This window comes from Megascapheus bottae, chromosome 26 (genome assembly GCF_031878675.1).
Source record: "Megascapheus bottae isolate mThoBot1 chromosome 26, mThoBot2.hap1, whole genome shotgun sequence".
In the NCBI taxonomy this organism is placed as follows: domain Eukaryota; kingdom Metazoa; phylum Chordata; class Mammalia; order Rodentia; family Geomyidae; genus Megascapheus; species Megascapheus bottae.
The window spans coordinates 18,645,631-18,673,210 of NC_143534.1; the positions used below are offsets into that span (position 1 = coordinate 18,645,631).

Below are 27,580 nucleotides of genomic sequence, written 5' to 3' on the forward strand. Positions count from 1 at the left end.
TATGGGAATCTTGGGCAGAATAGATTTTGTCATAAATGTTTTAAAATCCTCCTTCATCACAGGTTACCCACAGAGCGATGTGGCACAGTGATATCATTGACGCTATGGGCAGCTCAGTATGCCACTTGCCTGATGGCTCAGATGCCCAGGCCCTTACAAATCCTCCCACACCAACACCCTGGAATAAGGCTATGTGAGAAGGACTTCACCCTGAATGCTTTACAAAGAGGAGTATGAAATGCCCAGGACAATGCTGCTAAGGAGATTGGATGAGGAAGGGAAAGGAAGTTTCTTGGGAGTCCCTATTGTGAGTATTTTCAAGCTCAAGGTTAAAGAAAGATTACTTGTGTCTAAAAGCCAGGTAATGCCTACGCATTGCTCTTTGTGGTTTGATATACTTGAGTATAATCTTCAGGGGTCATTTCAGTTCATGCCCCTGCAATTTCAAGAGGCCAAATGGAAGTCATCCAAGAGTGGGGAGAATTTGACCTAATTTTAGAGACCTGATCCTTAAGTCACTAGTTTGTAGGACAGTTTCTTGAAGTCACAGGAGTTGATTGTCTAGAGAAGGAGATGGAACTGTGAGCAGATAGATGTGCAGATAAATATATGATTTGACCATAAAGTCTAGGGACAGGTAAATCTACATAATAGATGTCACTAGAATTCATGGTATGTGCTACATTGGTTGGTTCTCATTAGTAATTCATAGTGTATACAATATTTTACAGACATAAGTAAAGCATTTTTGTTAATCCTTGCATGGGCTCCTGACATACTGGGCTTGAATCATTTTGTACTTGATTTATGCTGAATAAACCCATGTCAGTTAGTGGATAGTTTATTATTATTTTACATATTGCACCTCCATGTTTGCAGACTTTTAGGACCACACCCTCATATGCAACTTTGTAAAATAGATATATTTATTTCTGATTCTATTTCTTTTGCTTTTCCTTACACAGCGCTCCTCCGGTTACAGTACATTAATGCATTTTGTGGTGTCTAACACTGCACAGCACTTAATAATACTCATTCCACATAGTTTCTTGTTTATTCTTGTAGTAATAAGCACTTAGATTTCTGAGTTTCCTGACACTTCAAATTGCCTCCTACTCACTATCACAAAGGACCTGTGCAAAAACTGCTGTGGGTTATTTCCTTGGAGATAGGGAGTTTCATTATCACTTGATTTAATCTCCCTTAACCCAATCCCATCTGATGAGTAGCATCTAATCATTATTTTCACTTAGAGATGCATTTTTCTACCTCTTCCTTCTTTTCTTTGTTCTTTTCTTCCTTCACTTTCTCTCTCTCTCTTTTTTTTTTTGTTGGTTGTGGGGCTTGAACTCAGGGCCTCGGCATTGTCCCTGAGCCTCTTTGTGTTCAAGGCTAGTGCTCTACCTCTAAAGCCACAGTGCCACTTCCAGTTTTTGAGTGGCTAACTGGAGATAAGAATCTCATGGGGACTTTACTGCCCCAGCTGGCTTTGAACCAAGATTCTCAGATCTCAGCCTCCTGAGTAGCTATGATTACAGGTGTGGACTACTGGCACCCAGCAAAAAACACATTTTGTAAGTTGTCAGCAATATATATGTAAGCTTTGTTAACTTTTACTTCTGTTGCCTTGATTTATGTGTATTTTCATGTTCAAATGTTAGCACAATTAAATTAAAAAATTTTAGAAACCAAGTTGTATAAGTTCTCCAAGTTTTTTCTAACATTGTTTTGCTTATTGTAAGTTCCTTTGCATTCCTATAGAATGTAGAATCAGTCTATCAAGTCCTATACATATGTGGCTGAGATTTTGATTGAAACTGCATTAAACCAATAGATTGAATTTGGGGCAGAACTCATTTTTGTGGTAAACTTCTCATCTACGAACATGGGCTATCTCTATTTTCTTCATATCTTTCTGCAATGTTTTGTAATTTCTAGTGAACAAGTTTCTTCCAAGTTTGTTAAGTTATCTCTACATATTTCAAATTTTTGGTATTCACTTCTCCTAACACTCTTTAGTAAGATGATTGGTTTTTACATGATGCTGTGGCCTGTAATTTTTCAGTTACCTTTTCTACCTGATCCATCTCCAGCATTTTGCTTTCTACAATTGTTTTCTAAAAATATGCTATCTGTATATGAAGCTTTAGTTTGTTTTTACTCTTATCTGTATGTCTTTTTTTTTGTCATGTTGGGAAAGGTAGGCTTCTGAAGAAAATGTTTAGAGAAAAGTATGAGAACATACCTGGCTTCTTATTTTTTTTTTTTTACCAGTCCTGGGGCTTGAACTTAGGGCCTGAACACTATCCTTGGGCTTTCCTCAAGGCTAGAGCTCTATCACTTGAGTCATAGTACCACTTCTGGCTTTTTCTATGTATGTGGTACTGAACCTGAGTCTTCGTGCATGCTAGAAAAGCACTCTACCATTAGGCCCCTACTTCTTATTTTATGAAGCATGCGCTTAATTTTAATGCTAATTACATTTGTTGGATTTTTTTTTTCATTTGGCCAGTCTTGCCGCCTGAACTCAGGGTCTGGGCACTGTCCCTGAGTGTCTTTTGCTCAAGGCTAGTGCTTTACCACTTGAGCCACAGTGCCAGTTCTGGCTTTTTCTGTGTATGTTGTTCTGAGGAATTGAACCCAGAGCTTCATGCACACTAGGTAAGCACTCTACCACTAGGCCACATTCCCAGCTCCTCTGTTGGATTTCTGTAGATGCTCTTAAGTAGATGGAGATTATCTTTAATTCCTAGATTACTGACAATTTTTATAACTTGGTGTTGAATTTTTCAGGTGCCTCTTCTACATCTATTGAGATAATTGTATGCTTTTAATTATATTCTACAAATGTGGTGAATTATACTAATTGACTCTGATTGCTAGATGAACCTTGTATTCCTGGCATAAACCCTATTTTATCATGAGGTATTTTTCCTCTTGGTAAATTTTCCAAAGTATCCTCCTAATATTTTGTTGAAGAATTTAGACTGTAGGCTCGTGAGGGATATTAGCATGTAGTTTTGTTTCTTGAAAGGACATTGCTGGTGTTAGTATCAGGTTAATCCCAGTTTCACAGAATGAGATAGAAAATGATTTTCGCTTTTCTATTTCAAAGTTGTTTTTAAGTTTGTACCTACATTTGGAAAAAAATTTCATGTTCCTACCTTCTACCATGGTATGAAATGAATATTGATTATACAGATATTTTCTATTCATATACTTTTTTATTGTATTTTATTATCGGGATAATGTATAGAGGGGTTACAGTTACATTTGTCAGTAGTGGGTACATTACTTCTTGAACATTGATACCCCTTCTCATGTTTTTATCCCCCATTCCCTCCCTCCCACGCCCTCTATTCATATTCTTTAAGCCTGGGCCTAAATGTTGAGATGAAATGGGATATAGGCTAATTGAAAGTATGGCTCCGGGAGGCAGAGAGGCTTCTACTGGTATCATCAGTATGTACACTAGCATGAACACACACATAGCCTCTCTATTTTTATTTTTGTGAGAAAATAATTCTGATAAAGGGATCAAAACACCTCTGAATGGCACATATATAAACAGCATGACATTGGTTCTATAATTATTGATGCTATGTGACTTGAGGGGACAGTGGGAAGGATCCACACTTGTTTTTCATTGTAACCTTCTGATCAGACCTGAATTCCCTTATCAGTCCTTGATCCATGCGTCAAACACTGTCCTCTGAGTTTTAGTGAGTATAGCGTGGATACCTCTGGAGAAGGGTTGCTTATTATTTCCTAGTTTGTTGACTGAATAACTGTCCTAAGTGACAGAAGAAATAAGGCAACTTGTTGAAAATGGGCACCGAAAGTGCACAGGATTGGACCTATCATTCTTATTGGAGGTAGTCAGTCCTGCCAGTCTCCAACGCCTGTGCCATGTACGTGAGGTGAGGCATCGGGAAGACGTCTAGAGAGTGAACTACAGAAAGGAAGAAACAATTTATGTCTATTATATCCAGTGGTTAAAAAAGACACAGCTGATAAAATTATAATATTATTGGAATATATATATATATACACACTGGAATTAGAAGTGGAACAAATAATAAAAAGCACAGCTGAACTCAGTAAACATGCAAACTCTATTTTCATCCAACAAGTATTTGTTGTACCACTAGTGGTAGGAACTCTGTTGGATTGTGGGCACGTGAGTGACTGTGACTGATAAGGTTCCTGCTCCGAAGGGAGAGGAAAACAACAGCCAGTACAAGAGACATGATGAGAAAGGCACAAGGATTGGTGGGAGTACAGAACAAAGGCATCTCAACTCAGACATCCCTGAAGTGACCTGAAGGGTAAGTAACCACGGACCTGGCTGTGTGGGGGAGATAAAGGTTCCAGGAAGAAAGAATGACTCTACAGAGGACTTCAGCTGTCAACTTTGACCTCCTCAGGAACACGAGGCCATGAGAAAATTCCTAATTTAGTGGTGACCATCTGAAACATTCAGCATTACCCAAACGCAACTCAAGATACATCAAGTGCAAGATGGCAATATAGTATTCCATTTCACAGAGTTTTCCAAAGAAAACCTTGATAATGATGAAAAGAATGACAGTAGGTCAGGCTTGTTGATGCATTTTATTGTGAGATGGGGGAGTCTGATAAAAAACTAGAAAATGACCATGGTGTAACAAGGAACTTAAAAATGAAGAGTCGGATTGGTAACTTACATACATGAATACAGGAACAAATTGGCACAAAATGTTAAACATTGTTCCCAACACTGTTTATATAAGGTAATCCTAATTTGGCTTGCTAAAGAAATGAGTTTTATGGTTAGACTAATCTCTTAATAAAACTGCAGAGCATCATGCTATTAGTCACACAGTGAATTTCAAAATTTAAGAGTTTTATATTAAAAACGGGGTAAAGGTAAAATGACTTGATTGTTGTTGTAAAACTAATACATTCCCATTTAAATTCTGTTCTACAGTCCAAGGCAAGTATAAATGTTAACATAACACTGTTAAATCAAATCTCAATGCAAGAGAACCAATTGCATCTCTACTTTAAATCTTATCAACTTTCCAAATTTTCATACTAAAATATATTATTGTATTAATACAAACTACAGTATTATACACTACACTGTGTAATAAATAAAGAAATATAAAAATAAGACACATAAATATAAAAGTTTTCTAAAACTAAAAGTACATATGTCAGTAAGAAGGGTATTAATACTGCCAGGTTTGAAGACATACAGTACAAAAATGTCGCACAGATCTATAAACTAAAAGAAACAAAATAATACTGATAGGTAAAAATCAGCTAATGTTGTTAATAAATTGGGTCCATAATAACTAACATTTGGAAACAGTTATGAGCCAAATAATGATGGATGTCCATGTCTGAAGTGCAAGTACATGGATAAAGCAGATGAGATCATTTCCCTTTAGTTTCTGTAGAGAAATTCTGAATGTCAATTAACAGAAAACGAATACTGTGGAACTAAAGGATGAAATATCCCAGTGTTTCAGTTTCTCTGACAGAGTCAGTGGTTTTTAAGTTTTACTTGGGAATTTGATACAATGAATAAATCAACAAATGCTAGTTATTGTAGGCCACACACTGAATGAAGGCGGGTTAAAGCCTTGAAAATACTGAGAAATGGCACTTACAGCACATGAGTCTTGCTTAAGGCCAAAGGAGATACAAACCTTCATATCACATCCTTCATATTTGCTACCACATACTCAAATACAATCATGAACACTGATTCTGACACCTCTGTTTGTCTTTGCCAGTATCAACACTGTTAGACCCTGCAGTCAGAACTCAATGACCATCTTCTGAACTCCATTAAAATCGCATGAGTAAAAGGAACTTCAGTTCTTCTATCGGCTGCTTTCTTAAGGCTGACAATATGCTCCACTATGAAATGACTACCTTCTAAACTGAATTTATAAAAGGTAGTTCTCATGGTTTGGAACTGCATTATAGATCTCTGTGAAGGGAATTTTGTACTGCAGAAGTCCTCACATTTTAGAAACATAATAAAATACTGAAGCGGATTGAGCATATGTTTACCAATGAAATTATAAAATTTCTCCCAATTGTACAGCTTAAGAATGAACCAACATAAGAGAAATAATACTGATAAAATGAAACAATGCTAGATGCTTATCTAGTAATCATTTTCCTTTAACCTGTTCCATCTTTGCTTTCTGAGTCATCAAAGTTTCTAATCTGCTTCATATTACAAACTTCTTCCTAACTTTGAAAACTGCATGAAAAATTACTAGGTCTGAGGTTCAGGCACACCCGGATTTTTTTTTTTTGTATTTTGTGTTTTTTTCAGTTCTGACTTTACACAGTAGTGATAGGAATCACAGCATAGGGCACTGTGCTTCCATAAAAAGCATGGATAATATAGAAGAGACTTCATTACCAAGTAGAATTTATTTTCCTCCTAGAAAACTATTAGGCTTCATTTGTCTTCTCTTCAGACACCTGCTCAGTACTCGCGCTCACTTTCTGTTCTAAGCTGCCGGCCTGGCTGACAGCCCCACCATCCTTCATTGGCCCTTGAGTGTTCGCTTCTTTTCTTTCATCCTCTGCCTCTTCTACTTCTTCTTCTTCCATGTCTTCCTCCTCCTCCTCCTCCTCTTCCTCATCTCCTTGTGGTTTTCCACGTTCCTTTTCTTCCTGCAATTCTTCTATTTCTTTCTCCTCCTCCTCTTCTTCCTCCTTTTCACTGTCTTCGTCCTCTTCTCTTGTCAAGCTTTCTCTCTCATCGGAGTCACCCTGTGAGGGAGATGCCCTGGCAGCGGCATGCTCATTCATCAGGACTTCCGGCCCAGCCTCTTCCTGCTCTGTGCTGTCGCGTTCTTCTGCTTCTCTCTTGCAATAGGAGTAGCGGTGATTCATATGCTGAGAATAAGATCCCGAGTGTGAGAAGCGCTTTCCACACTTGTCACATTGATAGGGCTTTTCTCCTGAATGTAATCGCATGTGTTCAATCAAGTGATGCTTGTGTTTAAATGCCTTTTTACAGATTCCACACTCATGAGGTCTTTTACCTGAAACGTAAGAACAGCTATGAAGCAAAAGTGCTGCTAGGCAAATACAGTCCTTCTATGTGTCAGGAATAATTTAGGTTGGGGAAAGGGTGGAGTTACAATTCCATGTTTAAAATACTTCCAGATCTTCAATTCTGTTTTGTTAATGTAATAATATGATCTCTTGTTTATATAAAAAATTCAGTGTTACATACTTTGTAGATGAAAAAGCCAGTGGGAATTACATAAGATAGGAATGTTAAAAATAGTAGCATCATGACTCTGATGAGAGCTGACAGTGGGTTCAGAGACAGCAAGAAGGGATAGAGGTGTTTCTCAACTTAAAACACATTTCAGGATCCTTTAAAGTCCAAAGTTACCATCAATGTACTGAGGTTCTTAAGAAATTGTAATATCTAAAGGTTTACAAAATGTTTTACTCAAAAGCCAACGAACAAGCTTTCCTCTTGAAGAAAATCTTGCCCCACTGAGAATGCATAAGCTTGAGAACTGCAGCTTCTCTTCAGCACTGACAACAGTGGGGTCATCATCAGGGGCAGTTTTAATTTCAATGTGACCAAACAGCTAACACTGAAGACACAGCAATGTTTTTTTGAAAAGCTTTCTTTGAAAGACAGGATGTTTATGTATGTATTTTTAATTCTGGTATTTGCTAACATTTAATTCTTGTGAGAAAAACAAATTTTTGGTGAAAACAACTAGAGAAATATGTTTGGAGAGACATGACCCTCTCTCACGAATATGTCCTTTGGAAGGTGGTACTAGCATTTGAACTCTGGCCTTATGCTTGCAAGGCCAAGTGCTCTACCACTTGGGCTGTGTTGCCAGATATTTTTGCTTTAGCTATTTTAGAACAGGCTCTTGTGTTTTTACCCAGACAGGTAGCAATTCTCCTACTGATGCCTCCTACATTACTAGGCATGAAACACTAGTGCCAAGCTTGCTGTGTTTTTGCAGTGGAGGGGGGGGTCCCCTAGGTTGACCTCAAATCACAATTCTCCCAACAACCACCTCTTAAAGTAGCTGAAATTGCATGCATGACCACCAATCCTGGTCTATAATACCACCAGTCCTGGCCTTGAGCTCAGGGCCTGAGCACTGTCCTTGGGCTTTCTCAAGGCTAGAGCTCTACCACTTGAGCCTCAGCACCACTTCTGGCTTTTTTCTATGTATGTGGTACCCAGGAATTGAACCTCTTCGTGTATGCTAGGCAAGCACCCTACCACTAGGCCAAACTGCTGGCCCCTATAATACCACTTTTTAACTATAAGAACTACTCATGTGTTAGTGTGAAGTATCTCTGAACCTGTAGATCATAAAAGGGGAAACATTTCTCTATGCTATGTCTCTTCTCATACGAGTAAATGTTTTAAGATAGATGATAAGGATGTAAAATATATATGAATATTGTGGCCAAAATTCTGGTAAAAGTGATGGAAGAAGGGGTAAGAGGTTGAAGAGCTTATGATAAAATCAGACATTTGTACAGCAAACCTGTGTTAGAGAGACAAGGTACATGGCAGCCTGTTTTCATTAGCTAGAAGGAGTCTACTGTTCAATTATCAGAAATTCTGTGGGGTGAATGGAAGCTGACTCAACTTTGAAATAAACCATGCTGGAAGTATTTAGGCCACAGAAATCTGCAAATACTACTTTTGTATCAGGGCTTCCCCACTCTTCAGAGAACCAGTTATTAAAATTTACTAGCACTCTGCTGGGTAGTTGGAATCTGCCCAGGAGTTGTCACATGTTTTCAGTAAAAGCCAGTAGTAAATATTTTAGGCTTTACTGGCCAAATGGTCCCTGGCTGTAGACACTCCAATCTTTCATTTTAGCAGGAAAGTAGCTATGGATGATAGACAAACAAATAGATGCAGCTGTGACCCACTGAACCTTTATAGGGATTTGGAAATTTGATTCTTAAATAATTTTACATCATAATTACTCTTTATATCTTTTTTCCATTATTAAAAATCCAAAAAATTCTTAAATTGGGGATTTGGTGGCTCATACCTGTCATCCTAATTATTCAGAAAGCTGAGATCTAGAGGATTGAAGTTCAAAGCCAGCCAGGTTGTAGGCATGGTTCAAATGGCAGAGTGCCAGCCAAGCAAGCCAAGCAAGCAGAAAGCCATAAGTTCAAAGCCAGGTACCAGCAAAAACAGAAACAAAAAACCCCAACAAAACAAAAATAACTCCAGCCATTCTTAGCTCATAATCCATATCAAAACAGGTCTAGCCCCATATTTGGCCCGTGAGCCAAACTCTTCCAATTCCTTAAGGAGTGTATATTTTGTTGAAGATTATACAGAGCTACCTTAGAATCATTCAGTTTAACCTCGAAGGCAGAAATTCTTTACAAAACATAAAATACCTTTCTGAGACCGTTGAGTGACAAGGATCCAAGGCTTGCCAGTAAAACAAGCAAATCTTGCATGCCTATGCATCCTCAGATGCAGACGTTTTCCTCTCCCTCTAACTTTATCTTTTTGGGCTCCTATTTTATAGATGTGTACTATGTGTGATCATTATAGCATAAACTTGCATTCAATGAATGTGGACAGAATAAATGCCATGTCAGCCATTACTGGAATAAATCAAAACAAAACAAAAACAAAAACAAAAAAGGAACACAGTTTAAATACTAGGTCCACAAAGAGGACTGGTAAGAGCATCAGGATTTGAGATGTGGAAAACAATATCAGTGATAATCTGGCATTTTTTCAGTATGTCATATAATAAGCAATTTTATAGGCAACATTGTGTTTACTGACATACCTGTGTGTTCATATTTGTGTCTCAATAATGAGCTACTCTTTTGGAATATTTTATCACACAAGTCACATGCATACATTCCATTTTCTGTCTTCCTCATTTTCTTTTTGGGAGGTGTAGAATCAGAGTCATTTTGATCTTCCACATTTGATACTCCTTCTGAGCTAGTGTCTTGCCTTTCATCCTAAGAGGAAAAACAGATGATTTAATTTCAAATTAAAAGATAAACCAGAGAGGCAAATAAGGCATGGGTTTCCACACTATGTCGATGTGAGCTCTGGAACAGTCAGCAAGCCTGTGCTCAGCTTTGCGGAGGGGCATGCCTGAGACACCCTCTGGTTCTAGAACTCTGGATTCTGAAGCACTCTCTGGTCCCCAGGACAAGAAAGAGGTGGTCTAACACTTTCTAATGAGGAATCTTGGAAGAGCACAAAAGGATTGGTATTTTTAAGGAATAGAAGTTGGTGGCTCACATCTGTAATTCTAGCTACTCAGGAGGCTGAGATCTGAGGATCAAGGTTCAAAGTCAGCCTGGGCACAAAGGACCGGAGAGTCTTATCTCCAATTAACCTCTAGAAAATGGGAAGTGGGGCTTGGCTCATTGGCTCAAGGGTAGGGTGGTAGCCTTGTGCTGAAGAGCTCAGGGACAGCGCCCAGGCCGAGTTCAAGCCCCATGACCCATGCCCCATCAAAAAAAAAAAAAAAAAAGGAATCTTTAGAATTGTAGTAGAATAAAAATATTCAAGCAGTCTGAGGAAGAAAATATGGGCAGAGTAGAAGACCCTCTTGGAGTAGAATACTCTTGGAGAGAGACTGTTACAAAGTGAGATCAGGTAAGATTGTTCTAGTCTGACATAAGAAGGGATATCAATATATGAGCAGTAATGCACTCACTATGTTCTGGGGAATGTAACTATAACCCCTCTATACATTACCTTGATAATTAAAAATAAAATGAAAAAAAAAACTGTTCTAGTCTGTTGCCTGTACCTATATACTTCCTGAAAGTACAAAGCTTTCCACATTGCTTGTGCCTTCTTAAGGTAAAAGAAACACAGGAATTTGTCTGGATCACTGTCAGCTACTCATAAATACCAAAATAACCACTGCTATTTGATCTAGTTATAGGGCTATGTGAAAATTTAAAAGCAGCCCATTTTTGTATTCAAAGGTGTACAAGCTGTTTCATATACAAAAAATATAGCTACTCAGTAGGTTGAAATCTGAGGATAGACATTCAAAGCCAAATGGGCATGAGAGTCCATGAGACTCTTATCTCCATTTAGCCACAAGAAAACTGGAAGTGGTGCTGTGGCTCAAAGTGGTAAAGCGCTGTCCGTGAGCTGAAGAGCTTAGGGACAGTGCCAGGCCCAGAATTCAAGCCCCATGACTGGCAAAAAATAAATAAAAAATAAAAATAAATAAATTCACTAGACCTGTGAAATATTTTTCAAGAGTGATTACAATTTCAGGAAACTCAGTAACAATAACAATATTTAAGGGAAACATCGAAGCAGCAAATACATATTTAATGATATTAAATTTATTAGACTACCAACTTACAGCTGATATTTGAATTAAAGATCAAATAGTCATCTCTGGTATCCACTTGATTTAAAAAATAGGAATTTTAGGGACATGTAAAAATCTTGAACAAGGATGTAAACAACAGTCACATAACACAGCTGTATTCAAAATTGTCATGGAGTTTTTTTTTTTTTTTGCCAGACTTGGGGCTTGAACTCAGGGTCTGAGCATTGTCCTTGGGCTTTCTCAAGGCTAGAACTCTACCACTTGAGGCACAGCACCACTTCCAGCTTTTTCTCTGTATGTGGTACCAAGGAATTGAACCCAGGTCTTCATGCATGCTAGGCAAGCAGTCTACCACTAGGCCAAACTCCTGGACCCTGTATAGCAAGAGAAAATGCATAGAGATTCATGATCACAATTCCTCATATATAATCATCTGCCTTCTTATAATCACTGCTCATAAACTATTAGGCAATTTACTAGATGATTTACCTGTATACTTCCTGTTTAATTATAATGAAAGATGTTGTTAAAAGGTATAGATAAATATGTCTAATGTGAACTTGTGAACATAATTACTGATAATGACAATGAAGGAGAAATTATTAATCATTTTGGGGGTTTATATAAAGAAAATTAGGAGTATTAAAAATTTTCTGTTTATAACTTTAAGTAGGTTTCCAGCTGAGACACAGATGTCATTTCTCATATAGAGTAATACTTTAAATTTAATTGAGATGATTACTTTGGATTAGTAAGAAAGTGAAGACATGCCACAAAAGTTGAAGCAAACATTGATCAATTTTTATGTGTGCTAGCACTGGGCCTTGCTCTCTCAATCAGCATTTTATGATGGAGCTTTAACACCTGAATCATATCTCTAGCCCCAGCTTTTTACTAGTTAAGTGGAGAGAAAGAGACCCATGGATTTGTCTGCCCAAGCTGGCTTCAAAGTGGATCCTTAGATCTCAGCCTCCCAAGTAGCTAGAATTATGAAGGTATGAGATGCTAATTCCTGGCCCGATCCATTCATTCTTTGTTAGTATCACGCTAGGCATATGCCCTTTGTCCTTTGGTCATCTTTGAGATGAGTCTCTCTTTTTGTCTGGGCTGGGTTGGACTATGATCTTTTTAGTCTCAGCTTCCAGAACAGGGAGGACTCCAGATACAACTGAAGCCCAGCTCTTTGTTTTAATTTTTATTTGCCAGTTCTAGTGCTTGAACTTAAGATGCAGGTGATGTCCCTGAACCTCTTTTTGTTCTATCACTTGAGCCACAGTACCACTACTGGCTTTTCCTGAGTAGTTTATTGGAGATAAACATGGCTGTTTTTGAACTGCAATCCTTAGATCTCAGCCTTCTGAGTAGCTATGATTACAAGTGTAAGCCACTTGCACCGATATCATATATATATATATATATATATATATATATATGTTTGGAACAACCAAATTGACACTGCAGTGAATGTACATTTTTTAAACCTAGCACTGAACTAACCAGGTTTTCGGGGGTGTGTGTATTTTACCTGATTTCCATTTGGCTGGATCACTTTTAGGGGTGGTTCCTGGATCGCAGGGCTGACTGTAGTTGAGTATGTGTACGCAACCTGTGGAATCAGAATAGTCTGCTTATTGGCAGCAAGTGCTCGTAAGCATGGAACACTGTTCTGGTCAGTAATGGCCACAATTGTGGGTAACTGGGCAGTGACTGTAGGTATAGCAATATTTATGGGGTTGGCACTTGGGATTACATTTACAACTGGTTCTGAGTCTGTAACACAATTGTCCTTTTGTGGCTCCTTTTTTGCACAAGACAAGTTCAAGGGTTCTTCTTGGACAGAATAAACACTGTTCTGGTAAACACTAGTGATAGTTGACCTTTCCAATAACTCTCCCTGCTGCTTTGGTAGTGAAAGATCAAGAGGTTCTACTTGTGGCTCTTCCTGTGCACCATCTGCTGGGTACGAGTAACCCTGTGTGTTTCTGGCTGAGGAGAGGTTTAAAGGTGATGGGGATGGTGTACTACTTCTGGAACCATTGACTGTTGATCCTACTGGTAAACCCGGAGAATCTGACATCTTCAGAGGACTTTGCAGACTTGAGCTATCCTGGGGTTCATCTGCATTTGTAGATTGGGGCTGTTCATCATTTTTTGCAGGTACATTTACTTTGCCTGGTTCAGGAGAAGATGGTTCAGAAGATTGTACTGAGATCTGTCCAGCTTGCATCTTTTCAAACCACTTTTTTACTGCGTCCAGTGGTAGGTTTACAGAATCGGCGATTTTTGAGAGCTCCTCTGCACTGGGTTGCGCATTCAGGGCATAGTAGGCCTTTAGGAGAGACAAGAGATTCTTTAAAGGAGGCTGACCGGGAGACAAATTGCCATCTCCAGTAACTGCTGAAACAGAGGACTCGGGCTTCTCAACTTCTGGGGCTGGGAGTGGAGGAGGCTGAGCAGCAGGCTGCTTTAGGTCATAGTGCTTTAATTCTGGAAGTGCATTAAGGTCACCTGGACAATCGTCACATAGAAGGCAAGTGCTATCATTTACTCCCCCGTCAAAGCTTTTGTCTTTCTCAGTTTTAACAGTAAGATCTTCTGGTAACTTTTCACTTTTGCAGCTGTTTGTAGGAACTGGATTTTCTTTTTTTAAGTTTTGGGGAACAACTTGAAGTTGGCTAGGCTGCTCAAGACTGTAGTTGATGATAATTTTGGTTGTTCCATCTTGATCAACTAAAGGAAGACTGATGGCTGAAATAACAGAATGGCCACCTGGTTGTATGGATGAAGTATTGATTGTGTCTTGTTCTTTGGATGCAAGATTGGCTTGATTATTCTCCAAAACTTGCCTTATTACATTACCATCTACTGCCACTTTCAATACATTCTGGATATCACTTAAATTGATACTTATGGGAGATACCAAGCCAACTGTTGGCAGAACAACAGCTTGCACCACACCCTGAGGAGAGCTGGTTGCCTGCAATGGGCCACCACCACTAAAAACCCCATTTTGTATAGGGGTTGAACAGTTGATTCCTGAAGCAACCACGATGGGTTTGAATTCATAATCCACAGGCTCAGTTTTAATTTGGTTTACAGAGAGTTGTTCTTGAAGGGGTTTATTCTCTATCTTTTGCCGTATCTGTGGTCGTGTGGGACTGCCTGGTGATGCCGAGAGAGATGGCGAGGAACACTGGGATGTCTTGAGTCCTGTTCTTGGTCGCCCATTCACAGGCATCAAGCTGATACATTTTTTACTGCTTATATGTGAACTATAAGAACCAGAATGGGAAAAACGTTTCTTGCAGTTTGGGCATTCATATGGCTTCTCTCCTAAATAAAAAAAATTACAGTCACTAAATTATTAGGCATAAACTTTTATGCATCCACATTTTCTCCAAATATAAACAGTATCAATTTTAAAAAGCAAGATTAACAAATATACTGTGACAAATCTTTATTTGTAATCTTTTTTTTTACCAGTTGTGGGGCTTAAACTCAGGGCCTGAGCACTATCCTTGGACTTTTCTCAAGGCTGGAGCTTTACCACTTGAGTCACAGCACCACTTCCGGCTTTTTTCTATGTATGTCTTCATGCATGCTAGGCAAGCACTCTATCATCTACCACTAGGCCAAACTCCTGGCCCTATCTTTTTTTTTTAAGTTAAAAAGCCACATACATTTTATGAAAATCTTAGCCTGAACTAATCAATCAGCATGCTGATCAATCAGGGAATCTTCTCAGGATATGTGAAAATCTTATCTGCTAATCTTTGTAACATTAGCTAATTTTTCTCAAATACAAAAATAATCCAACTCTTTCAATTAGTTTTTCTTACCCTGTTTTACAGATCTATATCATTTACATATTTTCTCTATTCAATCTACTTCAGAAAAAAAAGCTATCTAAGAAGAAAGGAATAAAAGATCTCTCTTAATGGAAGGCAATCCTTAATATAAGGCATTGCTGTAATCACTGATTTATTAATTTGGAATGTATATTATTCCTAAGGATATAAGTTCTCTTAGGTTTGCAAATCATCTTGAAGATTTTATTTTTATATTAAAACAGATTATCTTCTTGATACAGTATTTGTGTGAACTGGCAGGAGATACACGTAAGGGATTATGGAAGCCTCCTTTAAGTTGTTTTTCTAAACTTCCTGAGGAACACAAAGCTTTTATTCCCATCAGCCATGGAGAGACATTGATAGAAAAAAACTGGAGAAGAATGAAGCTGAATGGAATATTGTCTAATTTTTGGTTCTAATTTATAGCTAGATTTCCTGACTTTATACTCAATAGGTTATAAACCATTAGCTCCAGTAAGGTGTGAACCCCAGGGTCCTGTTGGTCATTTAGCTCATGTATTGGTCACACCGCAGGTTTTAAAGATATCTTTGAACTTTTATTAGATGAATGATGGCTAATCATGAAATATGATAATACTGATCTGTTTACTCAGCAGTACAATAAATCTCTTTTTTTGCCTTTATTTTCTGTAAACAAAAATGAAAGCAGTGAGAAAGTCAGTGTAGGTTTTGCTAATAATACAAGATCAATACTGCAAAGTTAAAAAAAACTTGAATAATTTCTTCTTTGAGATACAGTTACAGATTATATTTTATCTTTATAAACAAGTAGATTATAAAGACCAGTGGCTATGAAGTCAAGATGATACCAGAAACAGTTTAGTGACTTTGGACAAGTGAGCCTCCATATTCTACCTTTGCTGAGGTCTCTAAAAGTAAAGTAAATGTATATTAAAACTAGTAAGTGTTTATATATAGTCAAGTTTTCAATGCATACTAATTAGTTTACACTTCTTGCTCAAAATCATCTTGATATTTGTCACTCTGAGAAAGAAAGTCTACAGAATAATTACTATATTGGAATCCTGTAGTTTCTGACATCATAGCTTTATGGTGCATTTCTTAATTAAGCACATCATTGCATTTACCTCTGCTAAGGTTATTACTAGTTACGCTGGTAAGCTTCACTACTCAGTTAAATGTACTATGAATACTGGATTTTTTCCCCTAACAGTAGAAGTGAATATTTGCTTAATGTGAAAATTTTCAGGCTAAAACCACTAAAGCCACGATTTACATGACATTATTCTCTGGGGAAGGGCTGTGCAGGTGTTCTGTACAAGTGTTTTGTCCTATCCCTAGAGCAGATTTGGGGGCATAACTCACCTTACCATAGCTTAGCTTCTATACAGAGTAAAAATGCCTGTTAATGAACACAATTCTGCATAGGGTTCATCATTAAAATTTATATCTTAGTAACATACAATTATTTTTATATTATAAAAGCATAATAGAGAAACAATTCAGTCAATTTTAGGAAACAAAATTCTGGTTCCTGATTTTCAAATCCTTTTAAAAATCCATCTGAGAAAAAAACTATAGAAGTTGACAGAAGGATATATAGTTCATTCCTTTCCTAGTGTGAAAAGCACGAGCCAGATATTAGATAACATTGCAGGAAAATTTGCAATTACATTTAAAATTCTTGTTTCTAGACCCATCTAGTCTGCTTTCCAACTTTCTCATAAAACAGATAAATCTTCCCATACAACTATGTCGATCCTCCTCTAAGCATTCCTTCCCTTTTTCCTATACTAATTTAAAAACCTGTTGAATTTGAATCATATTCAGTATGAAAGTACATTATTTCCAGGATTGGTGATACATGCCTGTAATCCCAGCTACCTAGGGATTAGAGTCAGGAGGACTGAAAGGTCCAGGCCAGTCAAAGCAAAGGTAGTTGGGAGACACTGTCTCAAGACAGAAGGCCTGGGAATACAGCTCAAGAGGTAAAGTGACTGCATGGAGTTGTCCCTAGCCCTGCCTTCCCCTCAAAAGCAGGTCACTGAAACTATGCTATTATTGATGTACATTGCTCCACAGTAAGCAAGGTAGGAAACAGTGTGCTATGGGAAGCTGTAAAAGCTAATCTCTGCTTTTCAGAAACATTGATCAAAAGTGTGAATATAAATATGGTTTTCCAAAAGAATCTTGGTGCAAACATCTGCAAATGACAATGAGAGTGATATTGAACCCAGAGATGTAACTTCAGTGATCAATACAGCAAAACTCCACACTATGTCACAAATATCACCAATAATCACCCTCACGGACACTCAACTGTAGTTTTCTATAGGAAGATGTTTGTGAAATGTAAATGTTAATGCATATCTTTCACAAAGCACACGATGTGAAACATCCATGTTTTCCCACTAGTGGCTAACAGATTTTTCATTTAAATTATTTAAATAAAAGTAACATATCAAAATACGAAGAGATTTCATAGTGTAATGGGGAATGCCAAAATTTCTTGTAGTTTATTGCTTTTGTTTAGGTAGAATCTGAAAAGACATGAAAATACAAGCTCTCGGTGTAAATCGTGAATACCTTTTTTAAATCAAATATGATTCACTATGTAAGTAATGGTGTAGGTGGAGGAAAAGGTGAGGATGATGGGGAATACTCTTCTGCACAGTTCTTGCTCCTCTGGTGCCCTCATTAATGGCTACATAGTACCTCTCTGTGACTTTTTCACTGAGGTTCTGTTTCCACTTTCTCATGTAAAGGCTATATCCATCTTCTTATCTCCTTTTGCAAATTCCATCTCCACCCAAAGAAATTAACATTCAGCAGAATGCTTAAGTGGTTTTGGGACATATTTGTTAAAACAGGCTTTATTATCTTCTGGTTAAGAAATGTGGAGTCTGTTATTATATAAATTCATATACTTTAAAGGTAAAGATGTTATTACAATATCATTTATAGACTCCATAGTAGTCTTTATTCTCAAAGTAAAGCAAGTAATTATTAATCATATTTATGCCTCATGTTATGACAAATTTATTAACTCAGATGCTATGACATGCAGGATGCAGAAACAAGGCAAATATTTACCACTGTGAATTCTTAAGTGCTCTTTTAGGTGGTGTTTGTATTTGAAAGCTTTTCCACATTCAGTGCACTTGAATTTACGATTACCCCCAGACTGCGTCACATGTCTCTGTAAGAAAGAATTGGTGTTTTATTTGTAAAGTAAAAGAACTTTAGATATACAGAACATCCAATGTGCTAACAATACTGCTTTGGTAAGTTTGATAATTATTTCATTTCTTAAAGACCTGAAATTGTAGCAGTTATAAAAATACAACTCTTAAAATTACCAAATAGGATGTTGATTGTGGAAATAGAATTTTGACTTAAAAGAAAAAAATCCCAACTTTATTTCAGGTATTAGAGCTATGCTTTATTGATCATTTATTAAGCAATACAGTATTTACTAAGTATTAAAATAATACAGAATTTGCTAGGCATTAACTAGAGATTCTTATTTCTGGTCTCTAATTTACAGACAGTCCAAGAATATTTAATGATCTTTCTAAAGCCCAGTAACTCAATTGAATAATAAGGTCATAAAAAGAGAAAAGGACCACTGCTTTTCCATTGTTGTCTCTTTTGATCTATTCTCTACCCAATAATTCTCTCAAAAATAATTTTAAAGCCCACTGTTCTTGTTTTTTTCATCACAAACTACAGAATACAGAATACAGTCTTTATCTTGCCCTACATCATCTGACCCTCCAGTACTGCAGTCATCCATCTCCCTCCCATTTGTTCTAGCTGGCCGTTTTCCTGTTTCTTGGACAGCATCCATAAGTCCATCCCTCCAAGCTTTCCATCAGAGATAAGGGAAGCCTCGATATTCCAAGACTGGCTCTTTCATGTTATTTAGGGCTCAGTACAGAGGTATCATTCTCACTTCTTCCTACCCTATGTTAGCAGCCTCCATCACTTCTCTTCTTACCTTGCTATATTTTAATTTATACTAAGCTCTGTTTGCTTTATGTGTGTAACCTTCTACTAGGATTTTTCTTGTCTTTTTCACTTTTATCTCCTTACCTAGAATAAGACCTGGTATGTAACAGAAACCCAAATGTTTATCAAATCAATCCAATGGCAAGACAAAGAAATGCTATCTTTTAGTCATAGCATACTCTCCAACAGTATAAAGAGGGAATAGTGGCAGCAGTGGTGGGATGGGGTTACTGTGAAATGTCTTATTAACAGACTCTTCCCCCAAGTCTTATCCACTCTGTGGCTACATCAGAAAAGCATTATACGGTACTACCTATGGTACCACACTCAACAGAACAACAAGTAGGTAGTATTTGCCCCAACAGTACCTTCTCTGTATCCATTTCCTCCTTCTCTTCTCTTCATACTCCTTTCCATTTCATAAGTTCCTTCAGGGACTTTATCATTAGTTCACTATTGGAAATTCTGGTACTATTCTCCAGAATACTTTACTACTACTCTCACTTCTGTATTCTTGTTATTTCCTAAGTCTTGTTTGCTGAAGTCCTGAAGAAACAAAGTTGACTTTTCTCCTTTTTTTTTTGTTATGCTACTTCTATTTGGTTAGCCATAGTGCTAGCAGCATCTAACTTAACTTATTCTCTGTAGGATCTACATTGGGTGTACTGACAAGGGTTCCCCAAAATTTAGAATGTAGATATTCAGAATCCTCTGGTAAGCTGTCAAGATTACTTGCACTTAAGGGTCTTTCATCTTTCTACATAAAGTTTAGGATTAGTTTTCTATTTTTGGAAAGAAAGACATTTCGGCGGGCTTTTAGTGAAGCTATAGATTGGATTTGGTATTATAGCCATTTGCATAGCATAATTTAGCCAGTCCAAGAACATGGCAGCTTTTTCCATATTTTTATATCTTCTTTAATTTCTTCCTTTGAGGTTTTGTAGCTTTCAGTGTACAGATCTTTAGCATCCTTTATTTAAAATAATTCCTAGGATTTTTTTGGGGGGGAGGGGACTAAAGTGTATGGAGTTGTACTTTTGTTCATGGACTTGTTTCTCTGATTTCACTGTGTAATACAGAAATAAGTTACTGTTGGTTTAAAAACCCTTCCATGATACTGAAAATGCTTTCAAACCCTGGGTTTTTTTTTTCTCTTGTCTTATTGCTCTGGCAAGGAATTCCAGTACTACAATAAGTAGAGAGAGGGGTCACAGTTGACTAACTTTTCATTTTAGAGAACATAACAGTTGATTAACTTTTCATTTTAGAGAACATAATCTCAAACATCATTTCATGGATGAAAAGGTGGTTTAAGCCAGGTGTGGTGGCTCACGCCTGTAAATCTTAGCTACTCAGAAAGCTGAGATCTGAGGATCAAGGTTCAAAGCCAGCCCGGGCACAAAAGGACCTGAGACTCTTATCTCCAATTAACCTCTAGAAAATGAGAAGTGGGGCTTGGCTCAAGAGCAGGGTGGTAGCCTTGAGCTGAGGAGCTCAGGGACAGTGCCCAGGCTAAGTTCAAGCCCCATGACCCACAAAAAAAAAGAAAAGAGAAGAAAAGAAAAGAAAGGAAAAGGTGGTTCAATATTTGTAAATCAATGAATGTAATACAGCTCATAAACATTCATGAACAAAAATTGTATGATTATCTCAATTAACATAGTAGCATTTGACAAAATTCTGCAACCTTCAATGATAAAATCTCTAAAGAACAAATGTGTTGCCTATCAAAGGGACTAGAATTCTTATGTAATACTGTAGGGAATTAAGAAAAAAGTATTTGTTGTATGGCAATTAATGTTTGGGGGTGAAATAAAGAGGGTATAAGAAAAAAATAAGGATATTAGAAGATTCAGTCAGGAGGGTGAAGTATGTGGGATGAAGGTAAAATACCTGCGTGTAGGAACGCAGGCAGTTCAATGGTTATGGGTGGGAGGCTATAGTCACAAACTGAAGTAGGATAGAGGAATTAAGAGTAATAAACACAGGTTGATAAACCATCAGTAGATTAATTTGTAAAAGTGAAATTAACACAATGATAAAAATTTAAAAATGGAAGATGAAACATAACAAAAGTTTTAATTTTCATTGAGAAGTTTGGATACTGGCTGAATTCTGTCCAACTGTCCAATATTTTCCTCCAGTGTTCTGTCTGCCGATGTCCATTCATGCCTAATTAAATGTGGTTATTTCTGAGTGGTAACTTGAAATAATTTGTCTCATGCAGCAGCTCACAGGGTGGGTTGCAGCGGGAGCAGTTAGTAGCAGGTGACAGGGCAACAGCTTCAGAGAGGTATCATTTCTAAGGGGCAGAAGGTCCTAGCTTTCCTGTTGGGAGAGGTACTTTGGCTATTCTATTGTAACAAGTTTGCCAGGCTGGTTCTCTTAACAAAGCAGCTTTTCCAACAGGTGGAGGTTCCTGTGGACAGGCAGGGCCGTTTTGAGATCCCGCAGACTCAGCAGAGAGGAACAGGCAAGACTTCCTATTGGGAAATCTAGAGATCTGAGCCAGTGGACTGCTTTTTCCATGAGTGGAACTGCCTTAGCAAGGGACACCTCCTGTCACATAGGTAACACCCTTTGCCTATTTCCTGCTGTGAGAAATTTATCCTCTTTCCAAGTTTGTTAAATGAGTCTTTTAGTCATGCACAGCATATAACTCTTATCCTTCAATCATGTAATTCAGTATCAATGAAGAATCTAAACACTTGTTGCTATTGCCCCAGTGGGTCTTAATTTATCTCTGTCTCATCAACACCCCATGCTGGACTTGAGGCTAGCAGGAGGTATGGGCCTACTCTGCAACTAGTAAGGCAGACTTGTCTCCAGGGCCCTGTGCCTCTGTGGTCATGACTTCATTCCTCCTCCCTCTCCTGAGGGGTATCAGGCAAGGGCTTGGAGCTCAGTACTTTTCTTTTTTCTCTGATGCCTATGATTCTCCTTGTTTTCTGCTGTCTAGATGCTTCCTTCTGAATCCCATGGTCTCTCTCCCTTTCTCTCTTCAAATAGTGATTTTGCTTAGTTCCATGATTTTTTTTTTCATCCAAGGAATCAAAGTGGTATATACTTTTAGTCCTCCATCTGGCTCTAAATTGAGAATCTTTTGATATTTAAAGTTAGAGTTTAATGTTTATTATTTTAAGTGCTGATAGATGATGGTCATTAAGACCTTGTACCAAAAAGGACAACTGGTAAAGCTCCTTGATTTTAAAGCTAGATAAAAGGGCTAATAGTTTAAACTTACAAACTTATTAATGGTGTATAGTTACAGAGCACCATTTCTGGCTTGTACTTCTAGAAAGATGAGGCACAGTATATTTTTTGAGTGGAAATTTAAAACTTTAGATACTTAAAAGTATGCAGCTTTCTTTCACAGGAAAAAAACTCCAGATTTTTAATCCTGAGAATAAATAATCATTGGTTTCAAGAAATATTTAAAATTTTTCAATTTAAGTCATGTAGTAGCCAGTATTTACTTTCTTACATTTTGGTGGACTATACTATGAAATATTTCAAATTTGGAGGAATATTTGTTATGGGATTTACAAAATAATTAAGAATATAAAGAATCACAATCTGAAAATTAAAAAAATTCTTTACAGCTAACTACTTCCAATTTTAGAAGACTGCAGATCAAACAGTGATATGACAAAATGTTTGCCTTTCACTCAAGGTTGAGGTCACAAAGTTTGGCGAGGCAGTGAAATGTCATTTCGCTTACCTGATCTCTTCCTGACTTATGTGATGTCATGTGACGTTCAAGTTGGGTTCTGTATGCAAAGGTGTAACTGCACAGGGAGCAACTGAAGTTATCTTCATTCTTTTCATGGCGATATTTAATGTGTTCTTTCAAAGAGGTAAAGCGTTTATAACCTCTATCACAATATGGGCAGGTGAGTAATTGGGAAAATGCATCTGGTGTTCCTATAAGAGAGAGTTTATATTTTAAACTTACAAAATTCAGAAAATATTACCAAAGATACCACAGAGTCCTGATGCTATGTGCCAGATATTGTACTACTTACTTCATAGTTCATCCTCAAAACAACACAAAACATAGCCATCTTTTGTTTGTATATGTATCTTTTCAGTTTGAACTCAGGGCATAATAGTTTTTTTAGGAAGGAGCTCTATCTGATGAACCATGCTCCAACACCACATCTTTGTTTTATAAAGGAGAAGATATGATGTTCAGATGCAGAAAACTGAAGCATCACATAAGCCAGTAAATAAGCCAGTATTCAAGAGTAGGATTTGTCAGTCCCGCTATGTTTCTCATTAACACACAATTCTTCTTTTCTATGTTAACTACACAAAACAAAAATGAAGACATAGGCTTCTGGATGTATATATGTACTAAAGGGGAACCTCTTTCCAGTGATAACAATTGTTACCCTTTATTTAATGTTTATTCTTTTGGATTTGAAAATGACACTACAAGGTTGTCTTAAAGAGTAGTGAACAAAATACATTTCCAAGAACTTTTTGTGGTTATGTGTCTCCACATGATGGAATTCAGACCAAGAAGAATGTGCATGTGAAAGAGGAGTGATGGGGACAGATGCAGATCGGGACTTCCTACGTGTGACCCTTAATGTTCATTATACTGAAATCCAAGGACAAGTTAATTAAGAGTCGCATTCCACATTTATTTATTCAAAGAAATCAGATAAGTGGTATCATTTAAAAATACCATTATCTATTTTCTTCGAAATTCCTTATGGGAAAACACAACAAAAAGTAATTTTGTAACTATCTCCAAATACTTCATAATTTCATATATTCACTAGAGTTCAAGTCAGCAAATTACATATTAAGGATGTGAACTCAAAGTATCTAGTCAAACATGTTAAACTAGATATCAAACTTATTAAAATATCAAATAGCCAGAGCACCAAGCTTTAAGATGGTTTACTTTTGATACTAACTTGCAAAGCAACTTGAGTAACATAATATTTTATTGGGAATAATTCTAATATGATCCTCTTCTTTGTGGAGGAAATCATGTTATATTTGTTCTAGTACAAACTTCCTATTTGTACAGGCCAGCAAGAAACCTATACTTGCAACCTTCTTGTCAGAATGCATAGGCGGTTATGAAGGCAAGAGTCAAAGTCTATCATCCTGGGTATTTCTTTTTTTTTGATATTTTTTAATTGTAATTAATAAAAGGGTTATATGATGTTTGCCAGATACGAAGGTGCCTTAATTCACATACACTGATTGGGTATTTCATTTCTACAAGTATAATGTCATGTAATTCCACTAATCAAGCTGCCCTACTTGAGGATCATGGACTTGTCTACTTTCTAGTCTTAGGGACTTTCCTGCTCTGGCTGGCTTCAAACTGTGATCTTCAAATCACAACCTCTTGAGCAGTTATGGATTTCAGGCATGAGCCACTAGCACCCAACAATCTGACCATTTTTGAAATGTAAAATTCGTTTATCTATCTGTGACCTTGCATGTATTTATTTTTCAAAACAAAATTCTTTAATTTTAATGTTTTACGTTTTCTTTGATAGATACCATAGCATTTTGGTTGGCAGTGATATATAAAACCTTTCAAACATCCCCTGAATTTTTTCCCACTGACTCAAAATGTGTAACTATTAATTACTGGGGTAAATTTAACCATTCATAACTTTCAAGGAAGGAGCAGAAAGCATGTTTAATCTACTGGAATAAAAAAAGTTTCTGAGGATAATAATGTTTTCAATGTAAATAAATAGATGGTGCTGGCATGACAATTATATGCTCTGGAATATTTTATGAGCACTTAATTAAATAATAAACATGAAAACATTATAAACATGAAACTAGTGAACAGAAAACTAAAACATTCTATAATTCATGTGTTTTTACTAATTTATAACAGTTGGCTCTCTAGTGTTCAGTGGATTTTATTGGATTAATTTACAATGACATGTTTGTAACGTTTACTGGTTCTAGGTAATAAGAAATATTTTTTGCTTTCATTTACCAAAGCTTTTGGAAAGTTTTTTTAATCACATAAAGGTTTTACATATATACATATACTAAAATTTTTTGATATCCTTTTTATTGTTTATAATTTGATGCTTCTTAGATGAAATGGTACCATGTTTTACCAGGATAGTAAAAAACCCCAACTATCAAGAAATGAAAGAAGAAATGGTAGAGCATCATAATGGTGGTAACGATAAACTGTGACCTCTGCAAACGTGTAACTAGCTGAACAGAATAGTAATGACTTAGTTGAGATGGGGTGATCCCATAACCAGTAGCCTTCATTCTTCACAAGTACATCTGTTTGGTACACCGGTGGAAACAGCTCTACAGTGCTCTCCTATTTTTCTTTGTTACAGATATGGTTACCTAAAATTTGACCTGTTACTGAATAACACATTTTAACTTTTTCTTTTTTTAAAAAATCATCTGGCTAGAGTATTTTCTTTATTTTATTTTATTGTATTTTTCTTTTTCCTTTTTTTTTTTAAGATAGGGTTTCATTATGTAATGCGGGTTCACCACACATGTGTAATCATCTTGCCTCAGCTTTCCAAGGGCTGAGATTAGAACCATGCTCCACCACATCGGGCTTCAGTTTTTGTTCTTTTTTTATAGTTGATTCCCTATTTAAGAAAGATGGATCCTGTGCCATGGGATCTATTTTCATTTTTCACACCAGCTTTCCCAGTTTCCTGGAGAAATTCAAAGTTGATTACTAGAATACTGAGGTAAACTTATTCCTCTGATGGGAACTCTGGAAAGTTGAACTTAAAGCCCAATTTAGGATTCTTTTCTCTATACCACACTCTCTATTACCTTTCTGTTTCATTTGTTTTTCAGGTAGGATCTCACTTTGCTAGGGCTGTCATGGGATCAGACTTCATCTAGATCCGATACTTCTTGAGTAGATGGTATTAAAGTAGGCTATGGTGACCCTCCTTGCTTTTTGAGACTGAGCCTTGCTAAGTTTTGCCTGAGGTAACGTCCAACCGTGGTCCTCCTGTGTCGACCTCCCAAGTAGCTGGGGTTGTTGGACCAGAGGACTACCCCTAGTTTCAAATTGACACTATTAATATTTCAACAATCCTTACACATTTTTAAGCATTTTCTTACTCTTGCTACAGTTATTGCATGAAACTTTTTTCGAAGGGTTGGTCAGTCCTGGGGCTTAAAATCAGGGCCTGAGCACTTTATCAAGGCTAGAACTCTACCCCTTGAGCCCAGCACCACTTGCTTTTTCTATGTTTGTAGTACCTAGGAATTGAACGCTGGTCTTAGTGCCTGCTAGGCAAGCACTACATAAAACTTTTTTTTTTTTTTGCCTTGAGCCTGTAGTTGCTGCAGGAAAAGTGTTCTGGTGCTGCAGTAGTCAGGATTATGGCAAAGGTTCACAAGTGTTTTCAGGAGTGTTTCCAAACTGACTTTAGGATGTTCCTTGTGTAAATCAGAGGAAATGGAGGAGGAGAGCATGAGGATCCACTGCTCCCAAACATTAACTCAAAAGTTACTTTGCAATAAAAGTTAGACTAAGGATTTCTTTTGGATAGTGGCTGTAATGAAAGAGAATGGAGATGGCAAGGCAGAAGGACCAAAAACCCGCAACTGCCCCCACTGACCTGTGGCACAACATGCCAGCCCTATCTGCAGGGCTGGAGTTCAGAAGAGGCACATCCCAGAGGAGGACTTCTGCAAGGTGCCTTTCTCTCCTAGTATTTTTTAATATAATTATTTTTATTGTGATTAATAGAAGGGTTACATTATATTCACCAGCTAGAAGGTGCATAACTTCACAAACATTGATACCCTTTTCTCATGACATGGTCCCCATTTCCCTCCCACCCTCCCCCCGCTTATCTTGATTTCCCCCCTTCCCTATTCAATTTCAAATAACCAATTAAGCACATATAAAATATATCAGAAAACAAGGTGAAATATTGTAACAATATGAGATAACCAAGGGATAGCAGAAGAGATGAGAGATAACATAGTACGTTAAGGACAACAGTCACTCAGTATATGGCTTTTGTTTCCTTATCCTGGAGGTCCTTACATTTAGTGTCATACTATTTGGCCTAATGTCTCTAGATTTTGTTCTATTGTAAATCTCTGCTAGGAGAGCCCAAGGTATCTACTGATTACGACAAATGAGGGAGACTATTGGGCCCATGTTCCTTTGAATGTGGCTTACTTCACTTAATATGATTTTTTTTCTAAGTCTTTCCATTTCCTTACAAATGGGGCAATGTCGTTCTTTCTGACAGCAGCATAGAATTTCATTGTGTATAAATACCACATCTTGTTGATCCACTCATCAACTGAGGGACATCTGGGTTGGTTCCATATCTTTGCTATGGTAAATAGTGCTGCAATGAACATCAT

At 37.2% G+C, this 27,580-nt stretch overlaps 1 protein-coding gene across 5 annotated transcripts in view; it reads right to left on the reverse strand.

Annotated features, from left to right (window-relative positions):
* Positions 1-4,601: 4,601 nt before the first annotated feature.
* The window catches only part of Zeb1 (zinc finger E-box binding homeobox 1), a 141,545-nt gene continuing 118,566 nt past the window's right edge, over positions 4,602-27,580 (reverse strand). For all 5 annotated transcript variants that reach the window (XM_090319076.1, XM_090319073.1, XM_090319077.1 and 2 more), the window contains 5 exons: positions 22,932-23,134; positions 18,293-18,398; positions 12,892-14,699; positions 9,837-10,017; positions 4,602-7,058 (listed from right to left, as the gene is read on the reverse strand). In XM_090319076.1, the coding sequence (XP_090175202.1) occupies positions 6,460-7,058; positions 9,837-10,017; positions 12,892-14,699; positions 18,293-18,398; positions 22,932-23,134 (2,897 nt within the window). In that variant the 3' untranslated portion in view covers positions 4,602-6,459. The remainder of the gene's footprint in view (positions 7,059-9,836; positions 10,018-12,891; positions 14,700-18,292; positions 18,399-22,931; positions 23,135-27,580) is intronic.